The following is a 22,542-nucleotide window of genomic DNA, read 5'->3' on the forward strand; positions in this document are numbered from 1 at the left end:
TTGTGCTGCATTTAAGCTTATAATCCATCCCTTATTAAAAAATATTTTCATTTTTATTTTCCACGGCAATGCCATTTACAAAATACAATCAGTTAGGATTATAACAATAATTTAATAATTATAATTTTAATATATATATTTAAAAAACATTACATGAACATAATAATATAGAACAACTAGAAAGCATTATGTTTAATCTATGCCAATATGCTTATCGCATTCTATCTACTGTACTTGTTCTTTTCTATGATTATTGATTTTGTTACGTAGGAACAGGAAACATAATCGTGTTCTGCCAAGAGAAACAAAGCAGAAAGCAGAGGCGTATAAAGACAAAAATCTGAAAGAAAAGTCAAACTCTTTCATTCTACACGTTTGTTGTCCGAGGAACGAGTTTGCCAAGAGGTAAGATGATTAATTAATTGAAATATAATAAGTCACATTCATAATTAAGGGTTCTTTTCGTCATAACATATAATTTATTGCTTTCGTAAGTAATTTAACTACAATTCTAGTGTTTATCTCGCACTTTTTACCCCTAATGGGTTTATAATTTAAAATGTATTTTAGGTTATGTTGTCTGCTATAGAATTACCGTAGCAATGTGACAATCTAGTCATCCTAACATTAACTTGAAAGATTTAGCTTGAACATTTAACTTTTGCATGTTACATCAGTTATTAACCACAGGCAGTTTGATAATACTATCTAGGCTATCCTAGATTAGGTCAAATAGGCCTATGTAACAACTTGTACCTTGCTTGTTTTTGCACTAAGTTAGTAGGCTTGGTCTAAGTATCTTAGTTTTATCACAGAAAACGTACTACTATAACCCAGAATGCCAACCGCATGGTAAAAAGCATTAAGCGTTTTGAGAGAGCTTTGCCTGTCAATCCGTAGGCAGCGCCACCAGCGTTGCCATGCAATAGCATAGCAACGCTGGTGGCGCTGCCTACGGATTGACAGGCAAAGCTCTCTCAAAACGCTTAATGCTTTTTACCATGCGGTTGGCATTCTGGGTTATAGTAGTACGTTTTCTGTGGTTTTATCCATCTATGGGGTACAGTTTCAACTGGGCTATGCTAATATCGATTCGATTAGTAAACCTTCATGCGATTTTTTAACCATCAGCAAGTTTGGTTGGTTAGGTTAGGTTATGATAGTTTTATTTTATAATTGATATATTTAAAAATATCGATTATTAATCAATATTTTCAATTTGATAGTTTCAATCAATATTAGCATAGCCCAGTTAAGAAACTGTACCCTCTGAAACAAAAGTTTCTAAAACAAAAGTTTACAAAAAATAGTGGACCGTTCTTTAATTTTGTTGAAAACATAAGTTAATCACCGAACTCAAGCCCACTCAAGGTCAGTCACAGGAGACTGACTGGCGCCGAAGGTGCAGCACCTAAGTCACGTCGTGGTTGATAGGTGCGGGGAAGTGTTTTGAATATCATAGAAGTACAGAAACATTAAGACACATTTGTTCTGAAACAAATTTTTCCTAACTTTACCGACATCTAGGCCTAGTGGAAAACAAAATTTCTGTCAAGGGCGGTTCCAGGGCTAATTTTCAGAGGGGGCCATTCTATTGAGGGTGTGGGGGGGTATTCTAATTCTAGGCCAGCATGGCCACAACTACCGGGGGGTCCGGGGAAAAATTATAGCCTACTTACAAAGTCAACATTTTAAGCACTCTGACGAAGAAAGAGTTTAATCTCTTTTAATCTGAAAGGAGAGTTTAAGTGCAAAACTTCTCTTTTTAGTGATACAACTTTTTCTGCTCTTACCGGCCCTGTAATTTCACCTAGCCTATCTATTTTTAAATGTTTTGTTACATAATGCCGACGCGCATTGTATTCCTCCAACAATGATTGTTTCAGAAAATAATAAAGTTCCTGGCTTACTACATTTTTGAGGTTTTTAGTGGTGTTTAAAAACTACCATCAATCTTAATTTGCCTAAATGAACTATACAAAAATATGTTAAGGTTCAAACTAACTACACAGTAATAAGCACTAGCACTGTATTTTTAAAAACATATAAATTTGAAATCTTTATGTTTAACAAAGAAGTGTATAGCAGAGCAGGTTGAGAGAATTTATGTTTGTGTAAAAGAGAAAGGTTCATATGACCCGCCGGCCTCAGAATCCCACCATTTCGAATGGTGGGCACGGCCTGTTTTTCCACCACAAAGCGAGCCAGTATCCAGGGGAGTATTAACATAGATTAAGCATCCTCCTTATTAAGTTATAATAGGGCCTATCTGTACGACATTTTCAAGCCGGGCAGGTGCGCATGCGACACTGCGACGTTGTTGATGTATGCACTTGAACACACATGTCTTCTTGAGTGAATACTTGTAGAAATGTCAGTGTGGTAGTCAGGTAGACATCGCCAACGTTGCACCTGTAGTTGGCCCACTGTGATGGCGGTTGCTCTGTTTTGAGTCTAGACTAACCTAACTTAGAAAACAGCTAAAATAGCCCCCTCTCTGGAACCGTCACTGATTTCTGTTGTAAACACTAAAAAACTGTTTCCAACATCAAAATATATCCGTTCAAAAAGTAATGTTTCTTGGGTTTTTAGGGACATTTGTTGTAAAGATGTATTCTTATCTCCGGTATAAACGCGGCTCTAGGGATGACTATCGACAATCGATATTTTGGAAACATCAATGATTTTCTATCAATGTTCAATATTTTTTGTATCAATTGTTGGATACCTAACTAAACAATATTTTTTGGGTAGCCTACTTTCGTATTAGGCTATACGGAGGCCAATTATTTTACAGCGCAGTTTGGTTAGGTCGGGTTATCATAAATATGTTTGTAGGACTTTCCTCGTTTTGTTATGAATCAAATGATACCAGATGAGTCACAACAAAAATTATGATAACCTAACCGCCGCAGGCCATAACCTAACCCAACATCACCTATAAATCGTGAACATCCCTCGCGGCCGTGTAGACATCATTATCATTGCCTTTCGCAGTCACCTAAACGTGATCGTCTTGCGCTATCGCGGCAAAATCATTGCGGACTGTCCCATTGACTCTCTCTCTCTGTCACATCAGCTGGCCTATCTTTATTGAATACTTAAACACTCAATTATTGCAATTTAGGCTATTCATAATATTAACAACCTAGCTAGGCTTACAAGCTAATTCTTTAATTTTAGTTTTCTCCAGGGCATTCACCATTTTACAGTAATTTACAAAAGATAGCTGAGAGCAATGAAGAATCTTGTTTGGTTTAGAGTTTGGGGATAGGGGTAGGAGTCATTTCTCTGCTCATAATATTATAAGCAGTTTTTTTCCTAAGTTTTTTTCATGTCTCAAAACACACTGCTTAAGTTTTTGACATCATGTTGGTTGATCACCTATAGTTCGGCCGCTTAGAAAGCGACCTCCTCCAACATTGGTTTAGCATTAGCGCGCAGGTCGTTTTCTAAGCGGCCGAACTATAGCAATGATTATTGTTTTAGTGAGTCTTATATCAACAGCGGTTTGCTCTCGTAGCAATAACTTACCTTTCAAGTGATTTAAGTGAATTTCCATATAGGGAATTAAAGCTATTACCACAGGACTCGTGGTCAATTAAATATAGACTGTTAGCTGTGCTGCAGTTACCATAGGTTCTGGCGCACACCGCTGGGAGCGCCATGTAGTCACGACGTACACGCTACATAACTACACGGCGCGTAACTCCCAGAACCCGAAATACCTGAAATTAAAAAAAATGTAGCACATTAGAAGCAAGCAACTACAGATCAATTTCCCTCGTTTCCACCTTCTCCAAAATATACGAAAAAGTTGTTTTAAAAAGACTTTTAGACCACTGCACAAATCACAACCTACTAAACAACCTGCAACATATATTTACAAAAGGTAAATCCACAACAACAGCAATAATTCAGATGGTTGAGTCCCTGATTGACAGCCTAGATGAAGGAAATCTAACAGTAGGAATCTTTCTTGATTTCAGTAACGCATTTGACTGCCTTGACCACCAGCAAATCATTAAAAAGCTGGATTCCCTGGGGGTATCAGGGATTGTAAGAGAATGGTTTCAAAGCTACCTTACAGACAGGAGTCAGTTTGTAGAACTAAGGCACAGAAATAGCAGCCTAATAAGGAAAGCAAGATCAAGTTTTCAACCAATAAATCGAGGAGTTCCCCAAGGGTCAGTTATGGATCCGGTACTATTTATTCTTTTTTTACCATCGATTTGCCGCAACAAATAGGAGACGCCTGCCTTACTCTTATGAATGCTGATGACACAACCTTGGTGTTTAATGAACCACTAGCTGAAAATCTAGAAGTAAAATCCTACGTGTCACTCAGTATCTACCAATACTGTTATAACAATGATCTCGCAGTTAACATGTCTAAAACAACTCAAATAGCTTTTGGCCGTAAATCTCATGAAGTGCCACAACTTCCAGATGTAGAGGTGGAAGATGAAGCTAAGTTTTTGGGCAGCACACTCGACAAGAATTTAACCTGGACCCCTCATGTGGACAATGTATGTAAAAAATTAAGTTCAAGCATCTATGCTCTTAAGCATATAAAAAATGCAACAGATGACATCACAACAAAAGTAGTATACTTTACACTTTTCGAGTCGCACATGAGGAATGGACTTGTAACATGGGGTGGAACCTCTGCCACTAACATGCAAAGAGTTCTCACAGAACAAAAAAAAAGGCAGTCAGAATAACTGCAGGACTCCACAGACTCGACAGCTGCAGGGAAGCATTCAGGCCAATCAAGTACTTAAGTACCCTTGTACTCTTTATACAGGAAGTTGTGTTATTTGCAGTAAGAAATAACCTTAAAAGGCGTGGCGAAATGCACCAACACAACCTGAGAAACACCATGCAGTACAACCTTCCACAACATCGCATGGCACAGTTTGAAAAGAAACCTTCATACGCAGGAATGAAAATCTACAACAGGCTACCTACAGATCTAAGAAGCAAGACAGAAAAGATGACCTCAAACCAGCTTTGCATCAATGGCTCATCAATCGACCTTTCTACTCCTTAAAAGAATACCATCAACAGATCTTTGACTAAACACCGCAACCAGACATTTAGAAAAAATGTTAAATTGACGCTACTACTATTCTTAATGAATGTGTAAATAAAGATTTATTGTCTATTGGTGTGCGCTAGAACCTATGGTAACCATGGTAACCCCAGCACGGCTAACAGTCTATATTTAATTCTTTTTGTTTATGGTAAGACCTAGATCCTATATCATTTTACTTTTTGGTTTTGTTGTCCCCAGAGGCCAAAAACACCATCCATTCAAATTTATTTATAAGTTATGTGTGTCCGTTAGTGGAATAGGCCTAACTACAATAGAAAATATCTGATTTTGATTAAATTTGAACAAATGTGTAAACCTTTGTACGTAATAAGACTATGGGAATGGGGTTTTATTAGGTAGGTAATAATATTAGGATTTACCATTTTGTACCCCTAAAAAATAAAATGTTACAATATCTTCCTTAACTATTTTGTAGAGCTTAAATTCAAAATTTAGTATTGAAACATTGTTGTATTTTAACTGTAACCGAGTAATAAAAAAAAATGTTAAAGTAAAAACAAAGGTGTTAAATTATTCTTGCATTATTTGCATGCAGAATAAATCAACTGTTGGTGTTTGCTTGTTTATGGAAACATTTTAATTGAATTTAGCAAATTTGTATATTCATACTAAGCTATCAACATAAATAGCAACACCAAAAACACCTTATAACCTTCTCTGTTTCAGAAAACCTAAAAGTAGGGTATATTCATTAAAATTAATGTAGGCCTACTACCGTAGGAACAAAAAATGTCAGAGTTGTAATGTTTAATTATCTAAATCCATATATCATGTTAAATTAATCAAACGGTTTTAATGACCAGTTAATTTACTGAAAGAAAAAGATTGACTTTAAGTCAAGTTTTGTTCCCAGAAATCACTTAAAACATGTTTCATTTCATTTATTTCAACAGCAAAATTGCCAATTTATACATGGACAATTCAAATTATACATGATACTGTACCGTGCAACAAATTTCACAAGCAAAGGCAAAGAACAATAATTTAACAATCAACAAAAGAAACAATAACAGATCAGTCAACGAGAAATATCATTACATACAATAACAATGCAAAAAATTGAAACAAGAACAAAAACAGAACAATAATTACAATAAATTAATTTACAATACGATAACAAACACTAACAAGATCTAAGCGAACAGAAACAGTGAGTTTTTCCATTCTAGCACAGAAAACATACTACTATAACCCAGAATGCCAACCGCATGGTAAAAAACGTTAAGTACTTTGAGAGAGCTTTGCCTGTCAATTCGTAGGCAGCGCCACCAGCTGCCTACGAATTGAAAGGCAAAGCTCTCTCAAAGTACTTAATGTTTTTTTCCATGCGGTTGGCATTCTGGGTTATAGTAGTATGTTTTCTGTGATTCTAGGCAGCAACAATAGATAGTAAAGCAATAATAGGACAAGTATAAACATGGGGGAGAAATTGCAAGTTTTGACTAGAAATACTTAAGTTACAAGGAAATAGATATTGCACGATCAAACAATGCCTTATAATTTATAATATGAGCAATTTAACAAAGAAAACCATTACATGCAGAAAAGAAACAGATATATAAGCAGATGAAAGCAGTTTTGTAAGCATTAATATGGTCATCATTGACTAATATTTCATCTTATTTCCAGTATATTTCAAAATGGAGGTTGCATTTTTGGCCCAAGAAAAAGTTTGGTTTGATAAGTACAAGTATGAAGATGCAGAAAAAGTTTACTTTGAAAATCTCTCAAAGGTAAGCAAAGTGCAAAGCTTGTTTAAGTTACAAAAGTTGTCTTGGGGTCCCACACTTAAGTAGTCTTGATTTTACTGCTTGGTATACAGATCACATAAGTTGGAGGTGTTTGTTGAAGGACAGGGTTTATTGTGTTAGTTGGATTGTAAGGGGTTTTGTTAGTTTAAAAAGTGGTCATATTGTAATTTTAATGATCTCCTTTTTCATTCCTCAGAATAATTGCCTGAGTTTGTTCACATATGTATATGATGCGAAGTTTAGCTATAAATATACAATTACAGTTTGCTAAGAATTCAAATTTGTTTAAAGGTTTTAATTAAAAAAAAAAAAAAAAAAAAAAACTGTGCTTGTTATATGTACACTAAATAATATAATTAATAGCTTATAGATTTATGAACTGAGAGTAACAATGTGCCAATATTATACCATTGAAAGCGTAATGTTAAAGACTTAGTTGTGGGAATCTTGGTTCAAGTATAACTTGAAAATAGAAGATAACATTTTTAATGTGTCAGCAGAGAATTATACTAATGTGTTAGCTGATAGAAAGTAGTATCATGAAATTACACTAAAAACTTTGATGAAATCACTCATATAAGCCAAATTTAGCTGAGATATGCTGTTAACCTAAATCTGAACCAAAAAATTAGGCTTAGGCCTACTTCTAGTTTGGAACCTTTGTACTTGTTATTTGGTGTTATTATTCTATACATTTCGCACAACTGATGCACCTACGCCTTCAACTTCCATTCTAAATAGGTGTCCCAAAAATGCTTGTTTAAACAATGTAAAAACTTAAAGATATTTTATTTTTACTGGTTGTATGCCTATCGTAATACTTGTCCATTACTGTGAAAATTTCTGATATTTTGGATATATTTTGCAAGCTGCTTGCATTGGATGGACGTTCAAACAAAAGTACCGATAACCCCAAAGTCAATGTCCCTCCCTCCCCTGCCACTGTCCCTCCCTCCCCTGCCCCTCCAGTTGTCCCTAGCCATGAACCTATTACCATTATTACCGCTCCTGAACCTCGAGTAGAGGACAAACGGTTCAAAGCGAAGAACCGTAACCGAAACAAAAAGGATGCTGAAAAGAAAATCGAAAAACCTGTTAAACAGGAAGTAAAGGTGAGATTGTCAGAATGAGTGTTTGGCTCAGCTGTTGTGGCGTTATTTTTAAGCCTTTGAAAATAAGATTAATTTCCTGTAAATAATACCGCCAGACACCATAACTAGTAGAGTGTGAAAAGTGTTTTTCTTATCCCATTTGTGAAGCATGTTGGTGTTGCTCTACTTCTATGTCAGTTAATTTATACAAATTTATTTATATCTTTAATCTACCGTAAATCTTTTGAGGAAAATAATTATAGAGGAAACTATTGTTTTAATTTAGAAATCAGTTTAGCTTTTATTATTGCTTATTTTTATGTATTACAACTACAGTCTTCTTTTGTAATGTTTTTCTAAGGGTATAATTCAATCCTTGACCTGCAATGATGTTAGAAAGTATACCCAGTTCACGTTTCTTTCATAGCCTGATGGAGAATTGTTCAGGATTGAACCAGCAACAATCAGTTTTAAAATAAAGATTTTTAATTTCTCACAATTCTACTAAGTTACATTTTTTTTGGCAGGATACATTTGTAATTTTCGGGTAATTTTGTCCAGGTATACTAAACTGAAGAGTGAGTGTCATGGTCAGGCATTTTTATTTTTCTGTGATCATAGTTGGTATTTTTCTGTAATAAAGGTTGGCAGCCTTGAACCTTCAATTAGCTTTTTCACATGTGCTTCAAGCCTGTCTGAGGAATGTAGCACAAAAATACGGAGCGAGTCTTGTGAAGTGAAAGAATGAACAGCAATACTTTTCATTTGCAGCTTGGTGACAAGAACCCACAACAAATTTGCTGTCTGTCAGTTACCCACTCACTCAACAATTATCTATGCGGTAAAAACTGCCAATGTAGGATGTGATTTTTATTTCATAATTTTTTACTTTGATATTTTAGTTTTGTGTTGTTAGAGTTTTTTTTATCACTTGTTAAAGGCGGTCCAAACAGATAAAGGTTTACTTTTAATCTATCAAGATCTTTATGATAAGCTCTCATATTTTGATCACAAAATAAACTAAGCACTTGTGCATGATTAGCCTGCATGTGTAGTTAGTTGAGAATGACGGACTCTAATGCTTTCTGCACGCTGTTCTTTTTACAATGGATAACATGTTTGTTCTTTGGTGTTAGGTTTCTTCTAACAATCCTATAATGAAAAACTCTTTGGCAGAGGAAGTAGCAAGGGCGAGGCAACATATAAAAAGCTCTCTTGAGTGTGTGAGTAACCTCTGAACATATTGTCTATTGAACATCTAGTCACGTAGTCAACAATGTATTGAATGGTGCAGTTTGTTTTTGTCAAAATATACTTTGAATAGTTTTATACTGTGTATATTTTCAAAGGGGATTTTTGAAACATGTTTGAAGTTAATCCATTTCAATTCCTAATGAAATTTCATTACTTTACTTCATTTCATTACTATCGTATAGAGAGCATTTTAAGGCCATAAGTTGATAAAAAGATATTCGTTTATACTAAAGCATGTATTGTTTTGGCTAAACAAGATTCAAAGGTTTGTATTTGTATTCACATTTAATTATTCAAAAGCTGTTATTATTGATTGACACATAATTAATGTATTAACCTAACTGTAGTTTTAAATATTTACAATTTGTTTAACGTAGTTCAGTAGAATTACAAATATGTAAGTCTTATTTATCTTACTTATTTGAAGCAAGTTTTGTTTAACTTATGAGATGCAAGTGGAATAAGTAAAACAAAGAACCAAATATTCCAGCAGTCATGGTTATTAAATTACAACAGGAATTTGATAGTAACAAGTGACATTACGAAATGAACTAGGTGGTAAGAGAAAATTTGTCAAATACGTGAGAGAAATTTCAATAACAGTTTACTGTTCCTAGTTTATTTTCTTATTACAACTTTTCCCTCTGAAAACTTAATAAACCTTTTCCTTCGTGAAGCGTAGAACTAATTTTGTCATCTGTACGTTCCATATCTGTTGAGAAAAATTAAGGCCATCTTCATGTTGTTCTTAGGCCCTTTTCTTTGAGAAGAAATTGGGTTTTCTGTGTCGGCCGAGATCCAGCCCTGCTGTTTGATTCTCTCGATACTTTGTTGAGAAGTCATTAGGCTAACAAAGTTCATTTTTTCTGTCTAGACTTCTTTATCACTTCTCACACAGGGATAAAACGTCATGGTTATTAAAAGATAGAATATTGTTTAAGTAGTCATTTTGGGCAATAATAATCACAAAATATAACTTCACTCGTTCATTGATGGATATTAATAAGCTACTATGGCAATAGAGTACTTGATTGACCGCTATCAAGCCTCCTTTGTACAGCTGGTGACATTTAAGTGTAATTCTGGCACTTCATTGATCGCTACTAGCCTAGTTCAAAAACATTATGTGCCATCATGCTGTTTGCGTCAACTGTCTTCGCAACCCACATGAATGTGCTTAAGTAGGCTACATGAAACACGGGGAGTCCACCCTGTGAGTCAGCGTAAATGTTTGCTGTACGGTCTTCTCCATACCTCCGCCCTCCCCCCACTTGCACTGTCCATGGCCCAAGTCCAGCTAATGTTTCACCAGCTATATCCACTTGGTTCTCTCATTATTTTACTCCTTAGCGCCAGAAGTGGTGTAAAGAGCAAATTTCCGTCTTTTACTGAATTTATACTAGTGTTTTCCTGACCTCCTTGTACCTTGAAATCTAAGGTTGTTGGCCTCACTCACAAGTTGTTTTCATTACTCGCAAATACAAAGCATGCATCCATTCATTTTAGATCCTTCTACACTCAAGTCCTAACTCTGTAAAATAAAGTCATATTTCATCTCACCTAGTTTCCCTGTCCTGTATTTTGGTGACCGACAATATGCTGTCTTCTCCCCTACTTTCCTATTTGACTTGCTCATCATCGTCATCTTACCATGATAGCCTCAATGTCAGGATTTTGATGCTACTGAAGGATTTCAAAGGGTTTTCTTATTTGTAATTTGCCTCTTTCAATTGTTGCTCCAAATTTTTTCTTACAATATATGTTAAGAACTGTTAGTAGACAATATTTTATGAGATATTATTCTGAGTAATTTTAAAATCAATTGGTTGCTGAAGCAGTGTATTTAGGTGAAGAGGTATTAAAGAGGTGAAGAGGTATTAAAATTATACTCTTTTGAAAGTGAAATTTGGGAAAACCTTGTCTTAAAATTAAAATGTTTGCATCTTTTAGGTAACCTATATTGTCTTTTTATAAATGTATTTCAAGTTATTTTATTATCCTTAAAAATCACTAAATACCATGATTTTCATTTCATGTACACGTGTCTTATAATTTATAATACCTACTTAGGCAGTAATTGCTGAAAACCATCATAAATTCAATTTGTCTATTTATTTGTTCACAATATAAATACAGATTTCAAGTTGTTTGTATTATTTTTTACCTATAATTTCTATCCTTTTTAGATGGATGGGATTGCAAAACTATCTACAGACAACATGGCTGCTGAGATAACAAACAGACTGAAATCTCTAGAACTTGAAAATTCTCATTTAAAAAAGGGTAAGTATTAACTGCTGTTAATTTTGTTTGGGAAATGGCTTGTATAAGTGTAGACAGGCAGTTTTATTATCCCTATTACAAATCCAACATAACTGGTTTTACAAGGAATCCTAATGGGTCTTTCTAAATAGTAACAGAAAGTATTTTTTTTAAAATTATTAATAGCTTTAACATCAGGGTGATAACACATAAGATGACATTTCAGCTCTTTAAAGCTACTTTAAAAATAACATCGTAAAATATTGGTATTTTTCACTCAAAGTACGGTGTTACATTGATTATCAAAATAAATTTAGCTGAGAGAGCTAAATATTTAAACATAGTAAATAAAGTGTAATCATTTTTTAATTTGTTAAGCTACGGTATTCTATTTTATGCCATTGACACCGATCAGTATTTGTTCTTCTAAAAACGGAGCTTTGGAAGCCCATGGAGCAGAGCCTTATGTCGATATCAAAATGGAAATTTACTTATAATCTTATCGATGTTGGTCTATTACAAGAGAGAATGTTCTTTTAAATATGTTCATATTTTCAGATATTGTAAAGCTGACAGAGCTGGTGAAGCAGCTCAATGACAGAGTGTTTGCTGTTGAGAAGTCAGCAACTGGTAAGTCTGGTGGTTCTGCCCCCGTCAAGGCTCCTGCTCCCGCCAAGGCCCCCGCTAACGATGATGATGACGATGGCGTGGATCTGTTCGCCTCTGAATCTGAGGTGAGAAATTCGTCTCAGCTTGTGTTTCAAAGCTGCTTAGAGAGATTTAGAGTTGGATTTGTAAAACCTTAACAGCTAATGTCATGGTAATGACAATGAATTGGAACTACAAACCATAGATTAAATACTTATTCATTGTACAAAAATGTTTTATAAATATGTTTCTTCTTCAATTTGAAATGATGTAGGTTATCTTCAATGTACAACTGTAAAAGTAGGTTAATAATTTATTTTTATTTTATTAAACAGTAAGATTTGACCTAGAAATTTCATTTAAAGAGGATATTGTGATTGTCCTTCGTGATCTCATGCAATTAAGGGGATATCTTCTGCAATTGTGATAACATTTACAATAATTGCGAGTCCTGTTAAAAAGGTCCAAAATTTAATCCTGACACAAATTCAAATTTCCAGAGAAAATTCAAGAATTTTCTAGAGCATATTTAATTTTCATTTCTTGAATTTAGGATGAAGACGAGGAAGCAAAAAAGATCAAGGAGCAGCGACTCGCTGAATATGCAGCACGAAAGTCCAAGAGTAAGTTTTCCTCATTATTACACCTACAAAGGTTTTTTTAAAAAAAACTTATAACTTTGTAATATTATTTTAACAATGTTCATATAAGTGCTTTGCACTGTTAGAAATACAGTTGTTTTCTTGTTTTATTGCAAATAATAATACAAGTAGAATTTGTCAATTGAATTAAAAACTAGACTAACTTGGGCCTTTTCCCTTAGTTTGAAATCGTCAATATGCGTGATTCAATCTACTTGATATCACGGACGATCAGTTAATATAGAATATCAGAAATGACAAAAGTAAATGTGAACAAAAACCAAACCATATTCTTTATTTTTCATACATCAAAAAACACACTAAAACTATTATTTGTTTTTTTAACCAAAAACAATTTAAAACATCTGACTGTTTATTTATCTATATAAGAAAACAGTCTTTTGGCAAACAAATAAGAATATTATATTGAGGTGTTTTCTTTGTAAATGATTTATCATCGTACGTCAAGTTCACCATCACTATAAAATTTATAAGTAACAATACAACTTGTAAGTTATGTCTTGGTTCTAACCTAGCCTAAAATAACCTTATTATTGTAAACAGGATTTTTAGATAATTCAAACATTTCAAACTGAAAACCTTGTGGTAATGAATTAACGGAAAAGTTCCAAGTTTTCTTTGTTGAATCTAAACTTTTAACAACAAGATACTCATAATATTATATGCCCATTTAATTAATAGGTGTTAATTTTGATTTTGAGCCTAATCTTGCTGCCGAATCTTGTTGTTTTATTTTGCTTTGTGTGCCATATGGCCTTAATGTTTTAGTTTGTTTTAGTTGGCATAACAGAACATTACAAAATTGAAAGGATATTAGCTTACTGTACCATGATCAGCTGAAAATATTTTTGAATCATTATGTACCAGTAGGCCACTATCAATTGAAAGTAGCTTATTGGTAAATTTTATCGATCCTTAACACATTTTATGTTATTGGTCAAATTTACATGTAACATTATGTATTTCTAGAACCTGTTCTAATTGCCAAGTCCAATATCATCCTGGACGTGAAGCCGTGGGATGACGAGACCGACATGAAGAAGATGGAGGAGGAAGTGAGAAAGATCACGATGGACGGACTCATCTGGGGTGCTTGTGAGTATCGTAACAGCAACATGTTGTGGCAGTATGAAATCATGGTGGAAGGAAAAAACATAGGTGTGCTATTCCCACAAATTCTGACGTCACTCGGATTGCAAACAAAAGATCACCTGATTGTAACTGTCAAATTAGTAAGCATTTGTTTTGATTTGATTGTTATTGTTTTTATAATAATAAAAACAATAACAACCAAATCAAAACAAATACATATACTAATTTGACAGTTACAATCAGGTGATCTTTTGTTTGCAATCCGAGTGACGTCAGAATTTGTGGGAATAGCACACCTATGTTTTTTCCTTCCACCATGGTATGAAATACTAAAATACTAATTGTGAAAAATGACTGATGAAGTTATGATCGACGCTCATATTTGACTGGACTTGTGCTTAATATTTTATAGATTTGAAAATCAGCTGTATTTTAATTGTATAATTTTGACAGTTGATTTATGTTTACTTTTTGTAAGTTTTCTAGAATAAAAAACAATGATGAAATTGCTACATTTAAAAAAGAATAGATTTTTTCTGTAATTTAGTTTGAACGGTCTAATTTAAACAAAAGTTGAACCGTACAATGTTTAATTGTTTCTAAGTTTGATTTGTTTCAGTAATTAATCCTTTTACAGGAATTGAGAACAATTCTAATTTTATTATAATCAGAAGAATTGTAAAACATGGCGACCGTGACAGGACCAGAAATTATCGAAATAAATCGACTTAAGAAACAGAGAACGGTAATTCGGAGATCGTTTACAACTCTTTCGCAAAGTATCTTGGACAAATTGAATTCTAACAACCATGATTACCCTGAAATCGAAGCAAGTATGAAACTATTAGAGAAAAAGAACGACCAACTTAACGAACTCAATGATAAGCTACTGGAAAAACTTCTCGAATCAGACTGTCCGGAGGTGCAACTCACCGAAGAACTCAGCGGATCGGATGAGTATTTAAATAAGTTCTTTCTGATAAAAGCTAAATTTTACAGTTTGACTTTGAAATCTAATGAGGATGTAGCTTCAAATTGTAGTAAATCATGTTCAAGTAAACCGAATACCTCAAAAGCTAGAATAAAACTTCCTAAAATCGAGTTTGTTAAATTTTGATGGAGATATGAAAAATTGGCTACACTTTTGGAGCCAATTCCAAAAGATTCATTTAGACTCTGAACTTAAAGATGAAGATAAATTTCAATATCTTATTCAAGCTACTGAACCCAAATCTAGGGCTAGGGAAATAGTCACTAGTTTTCCCCCTATAGCTGACAATTACCCCAAAGTAATTGAATGTCTGAAGTCCAGGTTTGGGAGAGAAGACTTACAAACGGAAATCTATGTTAGGGAGCTTTCGAAAATAACATTTCAAAACTCTATTGAAAAGATTCCCATTTCAAATTTGTATGATAGGATTGAAACTCAACTTAGAGCTTTAGATACTTTGGGAGTAACTACTGAAAAGTGTGCAGCCTTACTGTACCCCTTAGTTGAGTCATGTCTCTCTGAGGAACGTCTTAGGGCATGGCAAAGATCACTTTGTAGTTCGAGGGATAAACCTATAGATCTTAAAACAAAGTTAGAATACCTTGTTCTCTTTCTAAAAGGTGAAGTTGAATCTGAAGAAAGAATAAGACTAGCTATGGATGGCTTTGAAATTTGTCAGTCGGGGGGAAAATCAGAAGAAAAGGGGATTTTGCTATTTATGTTTGAAACCAAAACATCTAGCCAAATATTGCAAAGCCAAATTGCAATGCAACATTTGCGGTGGAAGACATGTCTCTTTAATGTGTAGGCAGGGAGTTAAGCAAGATGACAGTGGCAATAAAGTCTCTGAAGCCCAAGTTGAAAATTCATTATCTGCTAATACCAGATCAGAGGTCTTATTGCAAACGCTAAGTGTATGCATCAAAAGCGACGATAAGGTTAAGTTCGTGCGAGCGCTAATTGACACAGGATCGCAGCGATCCCATATATCTCAGAATCTTGCAAAAGAAATTAAGTATAAAGCCATTCGAAAAGAGAGGCTACAACATTCACTGTTCGGTGGAGTTAGTAGTGATGTTGAAGAACACACTTGTTATAGAGTCAGACTTAGTAACCCAGAGACCAACTACGCTTGCAATTTTGAAGTTCTAGATAAAATAAAAATTTGCAATGCTTTACCAGTTGCAGGATTGGGGAATTGGATGAAGGAGTTACAGGAGTTAGGGGTAACAATTTCTGATACTCATTCAGGGCCTATTGATATTTTGATCGGTGCAGATGTCGCTGGAAAACTTTTAATGGATGAGCGAATAATTTTGAGTTCAGGTCTCGTTGCAGTAAGAACCTTGTTAGGATGGACTTTGTTAGGAAAGACTCCATCTACAGCAGTGGTATCTACAGACTCCCCTAATGTCATGACTACTCATACAATGTTGCTGAAGGACAAAACAATCTCACAGCTATGGGAATTAGATGTCATTGGAATTGAAGATCCGAATTCAAGGAAGAACAAGATTGAAGAAGAAGTTGAAGCTACAGAGTTTTTCAACAAATCTGTTCAGATCAATGATGACGGACGTTATGATGTGCCTTTACTTTGGAGAGAAGGCCATCCACCCTTGCCGACCAATGTCAACATAGCGGTCAAGAGACTTGAATCAACAGTGAAAAAACTCCAGGAAAAGAAAACATATGATGTTTATGATGCCACGTTCAAAGAATGGGAACAAGAAGGTATAATTGAAGAAGTCTCATACACCGCTGACTTTGGTAAGTTGGGACATTATTTGCCTCATCGGCCCGTCTACAAGGAAAACAGTACAACAAAGGTAAGACCTGTCTTTGATGCATTCGCTAAGGAGTATAATCAACCTTCATTGAATGACTGTCTCAGTAAGGGATCTAATTTGATTGAATTAATTCCTTCCATTCTGTTTCGCTTCAGATTAAAAGAAATAGGTGTCATTTCTGACATTAAGAAAGCTTTTTTGCAAATCAGTTTGTCTAAGTCCTATAGAGATTTCCTAAGATTTTTGTGGTATGATGATGATGGAAACCTCAAAATTTATAGACACAAAAGAGTAGTTTTTGGTGTGACCTGCAGTCCATTTTTACTGGCAGCTACCATTAACTATCATTTAAGTTTTGCTATAAGGGGAAATGGATATTCCAAGCCTTATGTCGAACAGCTCATGCATAGTTTCTATGTCGACAATTGTGTAACAAGTGTGAGCTCTGAAAGTGAACTGAATGATTTCATTTCCCAAGCAACTAGTTTATTTTTAGATGGGAAATTTGAACTTAGAGGGTGGGAGTTTACTGACAAAACTCTCTCACCTACTACTAATACCTGTTGGTGTATTAGGTATGCTGTGGGACAAGAGAACTGACGTGCTTAAACTTAATGTTGATTTTCTCAAATCAGTTGACTTGCAAGTAGTTACAAAGCTAAAATGCTTTCTATTACTCACAAAGTTTATGATGTTGTTGGGATTTCTTCCCCAGTAACACTGCTCCCTAAGATTCTATTGCAAAGGACTTGGTCCATGAAATTCAAATGGGATTAAGAGGTTTCAGATGACATAAGATGTGACTTTCTAAAATGGTTCAGAGATCTGGGATATTTAAGTGAGATTAACATCCCTCGTTTTTTCGCTGGGGAGGATGGTACTTTTAGTTTGCATATATTTTGTGACGCTAGTAAATTTGCATATGCTACTGTCGCATTTCTAAGGACTGAGGCCAATGGATCAGTCAATCTTCATTTTGTAGCAGCAAAGTCACAAGTAGCACCAGTGAAAGACCTGTCAATCCCTCGACTGGAACTACTAGCAGCCACAATTGGAGCCAGAATTGGAAGGTCAATCTTCGATAGTCTTAATATCTCTGATTTAGAAACACATTTTTGGAGCGATTCAACCACAGTCATATCTTGGATTCAACGAGAAGACAATTGGGCTACTTTTGTTTGGAATAGATGTCAAGAAATAAGGTCATTATCTTGTAAAGACTCATGGAGGTATGTACCTGGAAACCTAAACCCCGCTGATGTAGCTAGTAGAGGATGCTCGGCTAAGGATCTAGTTGATTGTAAATGGTGGGAGGGCCCTCAGTGGCTAAGACAGCCTCCAGAAGAATGGCCAAAAGTTAAAATGATTTACAACGACGAAGAAATCCACAGTGAAAAGAAGAAAGGAATCGTATCAGTTTGTACGAATGCTGAAGAAACTAAGTCAGGCTGGTATTATAAATACTTCAGCAATTTTGAAAAGATCGTGCGTATGGTAGCATGGATAAATAGATTTTATAATAATTGCCGTAGAAGTGAAAAAGTAAATGGTTCCTTAACCCTGGAAGAAATAGAAAAAGCTGAAGCCAATGTTTGGAAACTAGTCCAGAAAGAGAGTTTTTGTGGGCTGAAAGATGCTAAACTTGCAACATTACGTACTTTTGAAGATAAAAATGGTTTGATTCGTGTAAAGTCGAAGCTTACTGACAGAAACGACCACGAAAACTTCAGGACACCAATAGTACTACCATCGAAACATCCTGTTGTGCAAATTTTAATACGCTCTAAGCATAACAAGGCTTGTCATGCAGGAGTTCAGTATTTATTAAGCATTTTGCGTGAAGACTATTGGATATTAAGTGGGCGAAAAACAGTAAAATCTGTAATATCGTCTTGTGTGAAGTGTCTAAGATACAAAGGGAAAAGTCTACAAACTGGGCCAATTGGTCTTCCAGAAGACAGAGTAAAAGATGCTGCAGTATTTCAAATTAGTGGTGTCGATTTTGCAGGACCAATATATTTGCGAGATGGTCAGAAGGCTTGGATATGTCTTTTTACCTGTGCTGTTTATCGCGCAATTCATTTAGAACTAGTTTCAAGTTTGTCAACTAATGCATTTCTACAGGCTTTGAGAAGATTCATAGCTAGAAGAGGCAGACCCTCAATTGTATACAGCGACAATGCGACCAACTTTGTTGGCGCAAACAATGCCTTTACGCAAGTTGACTGGGATAAAATCCAGGAGTACAGTTCGGTCCAGCGAATTAAATTGAAATTCAATCCCCCTTCATCACCTTGGTGGGGTGGCTGGTGGGAGAGATTGATAGGAATGATGAAGTAACTTCTTCGGAAATGTTTGGGCAACTCAAGTTTAACTTATGAAGAATTCCAGACTCTTATCCTTTTTGACTGTGAATCAGTTTTAAATGCACTTCCCCTCACATACATCTCTAACGAAGTGAATGACTTGATACCTTTGACTCCAGCAATGTTCTTGACTGACATTAAAGAAACTGGAACACCTGATGTGGACAAAATTAATCACAAAGAGTTGAACCGCAGGGTCCGGTACTGCCAAAAGTTAAAAGAAGATCTGAGAAAGAGATTTCGGAGCGAGTATTTGGGAGCACTAATGATGAAGTCGAAAAGGTCAACAAGGGACATACAAGCTGGAGAAGTTGTCATTGTGGAGACGGACGACAAAAGACGTCTAAATTGGCCTTTGGCAGTCGTAGAAGAACTCATACCGGGTAGAGATGGTAAAATTTGTCTCGCAAAACTCAAGACAAATTCAGGAATAATTTTGCGGACTATCCAAAAAATTTACCCTCTTGAAATACAAAATTGTGAGAAAGAAGAGTTCCTGAAAAATGAAAAAATTAAGAAAAAAAACGAAGCAGGATAATAAAGTGATAGATAAGAAAACTGTGACTAGAAGTGGACGGATGGTTAAACAACCAAAAAGGTTTCTCCACTAAAAACCTTGTGTTGAGGAACAAGTTACCTTATGTTCCTCAAGGTGGGAGGATGTGAAAAATGACTGATGAAGTTATGATCGACGCTCATATTTGACTGGACTTGTGCTTAATATTTTATAGATTTGAAAATCAGCTGTATTTTAATTGTATAATTTTGACAGTTGATTTATGTTTACTTTTTGTAAGTTTTCTAGAATAAAAAACAATGATGAAATTGCTACATTTAAAAAAGAATAGATTTTTTCTGTAATTTAGTTCGAATAGTCTAATTTAAACAAAAGTTGAACCGTACAATGTTTAATTGTTTCTAAGTTTGATTTGTTTCAGTAATTAATCCTTTTACAGGAATTGAGAACAATTCTAATTTTATTATAACCAGAAGAATTGTAAAACTAATAATACTGTAGACTAATAATAAATTAGAAAGACAGCTGATCTGAAATTCTGTCGCAGCAACTAGAAACATCTGTGGAAATAGATTCCCATCATACATTGCAGCCTTGTTTAGAACAATAAGTTTCTGTCTAGTTTGAACTTGTTAGGTTTAGTTTCAAAGCATTCAAGTTAAAAAAAGAGCTTGTCAAATGTGTATCCGCAACCTTAAGATTTAGGGTTGTAGCTTATTACATTTTATAAGTTGGATTTGAATTTTAACAGTAATATCATGCACGCTCTTTTTGTAAAAACCTATTGAGTTCTTAAATGTACAGTATTAATTTTATCTTAAGTTGTGCCAAAAAAGGAAAGTAGTCAATTTGAATGCACAATTTAAATACTTCTGAATAGGTTTTAATGAAATTGTAACCACAAATTGTTTACAGGACATAATTGCTTGAAACAAAATGTTTTGGAAAAATTCAGTCAGGGTCTTCATGGTTCCCATAATGTGTTGTAAAGAATATGAAACTGTATGCTTACAAATCATGAACAATGCAAATGAGATAAAAGAGAATTTGAAGTTACAATTAAAAGTAACAAAAAAACAATTGTTAGTCTTTTCTCAAAATAAATATAACTTCAACCAAAAATTTAAAAACACTGCCAAGTTTTGAATGAAGTTTTTGTCTTAATGTGACTTAGTAAACCCTAATAGATGCACTAAAGTATTATGTATGGTGAAGGAACAGCAAATATAAATGAAAGTAGTTAAGGACTGTTTAAAGTAGCTAAATATTTACTTAGTGTTTGTTTCAGCCAAGCTTGTTCCTCTGGCTTACGGTATCCAAAAACTACAAATATCCTGCGTTGTTGAGGATGACAAAGTTTCTGTAGATGACCTTCAAGAACAAATAGAGGCTATAGAAGACTATGTAAGTATTCGTTAAAATACTATTGTTTTATCTATTAAGATAATTAGGGGTCTCCAGGCCAGAACTGTTTACTTCAGGGTACATTTAAAATTTGGCCTTTGTGTCTCGGTTAAAAACCGGGTTGCTTTGGAAAAAGTCAAATCGTCAACTTCAATCGTAGTCACAGCAAAATTTTTAACCAACATGACAAAATCTTGAAAACCCTCCGCAGTTAGGCAAAATCAAGGACATCTTAAAACTAGGTAGGTCATTGTGAAATGGTTAATTACCCATCATACATTTTTGTGAAAATATAAGATCAAGATCGGTACAAAAATCAAAAGCTCACACATCCCTAACATTAACGACTCTCATTTCCGGCAGGAACCGATCCCTCAAGCCAATTATTGGCCCAACCCGACCTGAAAATATCAGGGTCCCACAGACCCCTGAAGAGAATATTCCTGCTCACTAGCATAAGTAAAAATAATTATCCTGTTTAACTTGGGCTTGTTGGGTTTAAGTAAATACATTTTTTTAATACTGCATGAAATAACTGAAATAAGCTTACACACGCTTTTTCTCTTTTTCAGGTTCAAAGTATCGACATCGCTGCGTTTAACAAGGTTTAATGAAATTTGTATTTTAATTAAATTTGCAATCTTCAATGTAATCCACCTAGTTACTACACCTTGCCTCAGACTGCTGGTCAATGTTAAATGTTAATGTTTTCAACACAGTAAAAACCTATCCTCTGCAATGTGTCTAATATTTTTTTTGTGCAATGCAACTTGTAACATTTGCAATAACAATCAATAAATCGGTATGTGAATTATTACTTGTATTGATTTTTTTTTAAGTACCTTTCCACATTCACTATCACCATGCCGAAAATGAGTCACACCTGTTATGGAACAAGTAAGAACTCTCAATTAGTCAAGAAGAGTACACACAGGGGCGTTGCCCAAGGGGGTGGGGTAGGGGGGAGCCCCCCCATCATATTTAGAAAGTGTAAAAGATAGGAAATGTTTGGGCATTTGAAACTATGAGTTTGGATTTTGCTAAGTAGTCCAGGCAAATTAGATCAAATATAGGGTGTGCTCCCCAAAAAATCGTCTAAAGCTGGAAAGTGTTTTAATACCTTTTGGGGGTTCCAAATAAGACTCCTGTGAGTTTGCGACGGATTCTGACGTCTGCTTAAGTTTTGGGAGTCGAAAAACTATGAAAATGTTGCACTTTTTTCAGTTTTTCGCTTATAACTCCTAAATAACGAATCCTAAGGAAAATGTTGTTCAAAGGTGTCTTTTAGTGCATTACATTCCGCGTCGATTGATGTTAAATACGTCAAAATCGGCTTAGCCGTTTAGCCGCTGTAGCTTTTCAAAGTTGGGATATTTTCATCAACAAGGCCAAAAGGTTGATTATTTGACCAGTTTTCGGCTTAAAACTCCTAAATGACGCATGCTATACAAAAATGCACCTGTAGTTAGTTTGGAAAACACAAAATTCTGCATATAATGTTTTTTTATTAATCAATAACGGCAATTGACTGTTACCTACTTTGTATGGACGCCATTTCATTGAAAAAAAGTATTAAAGTATTAAGTATTAAGTTG

General features: G+C 34.8%; 1 protein-coding gene across 4 annotated transcripts; it reads left to right on the forward strand.

The window, feature by feature from the left end:
• The first annotated feature begins 286 nt into the window (after positions 1-286).
• On the forward strand, positions 287-21,764 carry LOC128989575 (elongation factor 1-delta). Of its 4 annotated transcripts, XM_054411483.1 has the most exons (10): positions 287-405; positions 6,749-6,852; positions 7,740-7,982; positions 9,098-9,184; positions 11,402-11,498; positions 12,036-12,211; positions 12,679-12,748; positions 13,757-13,882; positions 20,832-20,947; positions 21,520-21,764. In XM_054411483.1, the coding sequence occupies exons 2-10, from the start codon at positions 6,760-6,762 to the stop codon at positions 21,556-21,558; spliced, it is 1,047 nt and encodes a 348-aa protein (XP_054267458.1). In that variant the 5' UTR covers positions 287-405; positions 6,749-6,759; the 3' UTR covers positions 21,559-21,764. The 4 variants fall into 4 exon arrangements, with proteins under 4 accessions (XP_054267458.1, XP_054267459.1, XP_054267460.1 ...); XM_054411484.1 differs by lacking the exon at positions 9,098-9,184; XM_054411485.1 differs by lacking the exon at positions 7,740-7,982 and having other exon boundaries at positions 288-405.
• The last annotated feature ends 778 nt before the right edge of the window (positions 21,765-22,542 follow it).

The sequence above is a fragment of the Macrosteles quadrilineatus genome, unplaced genomic scaffold (assembly GCF_028750875.1).
Source record: "Macrosteles quadrilineatus isolate MER2022 unplaced genomic scaffold, UCM_ALF_1.0 Scaffold_3__2_contigs__length_128488019, whole genome shotgun sequence".
In the NCBI taxonomy this organism is placed as follows: domain Eukaryota; kingdom Metazoa; phylum Arthropoda; class Insecta; order Hemiptera; family Cicadellidae; genus Macrosteles; species Macrosteles quadrilineatus.

What these genes read in the sequence shown, in the direction of transcription:
- LOC128989575 (XM_054411483.1), top strand. Translation starts at nt 6,760, where the DNA reads ATGGAGGTTGCATTTTTGGCCCAAGAAAAAGTTTGGTTTGATAAGTAC. An exon ending in ACTTTGAAAATCTCTCAAAG is followed by an intron (nt 6,853 to 7,739) that starts GTAAGCAAAGTG and finishes ATATTTTGCAAG; the next exon opens with CTGCTTGCATTGGATGGACG. An exon ending in TGCAGCACGAAAGTCCAAGA is followed by an intron (nt 12,749 to 13,756) that starts GTAAGTTTTCCT and finishes ATGTATTTCTAG; the next exon opens with AACCTGTTCTAATTGCCAAG.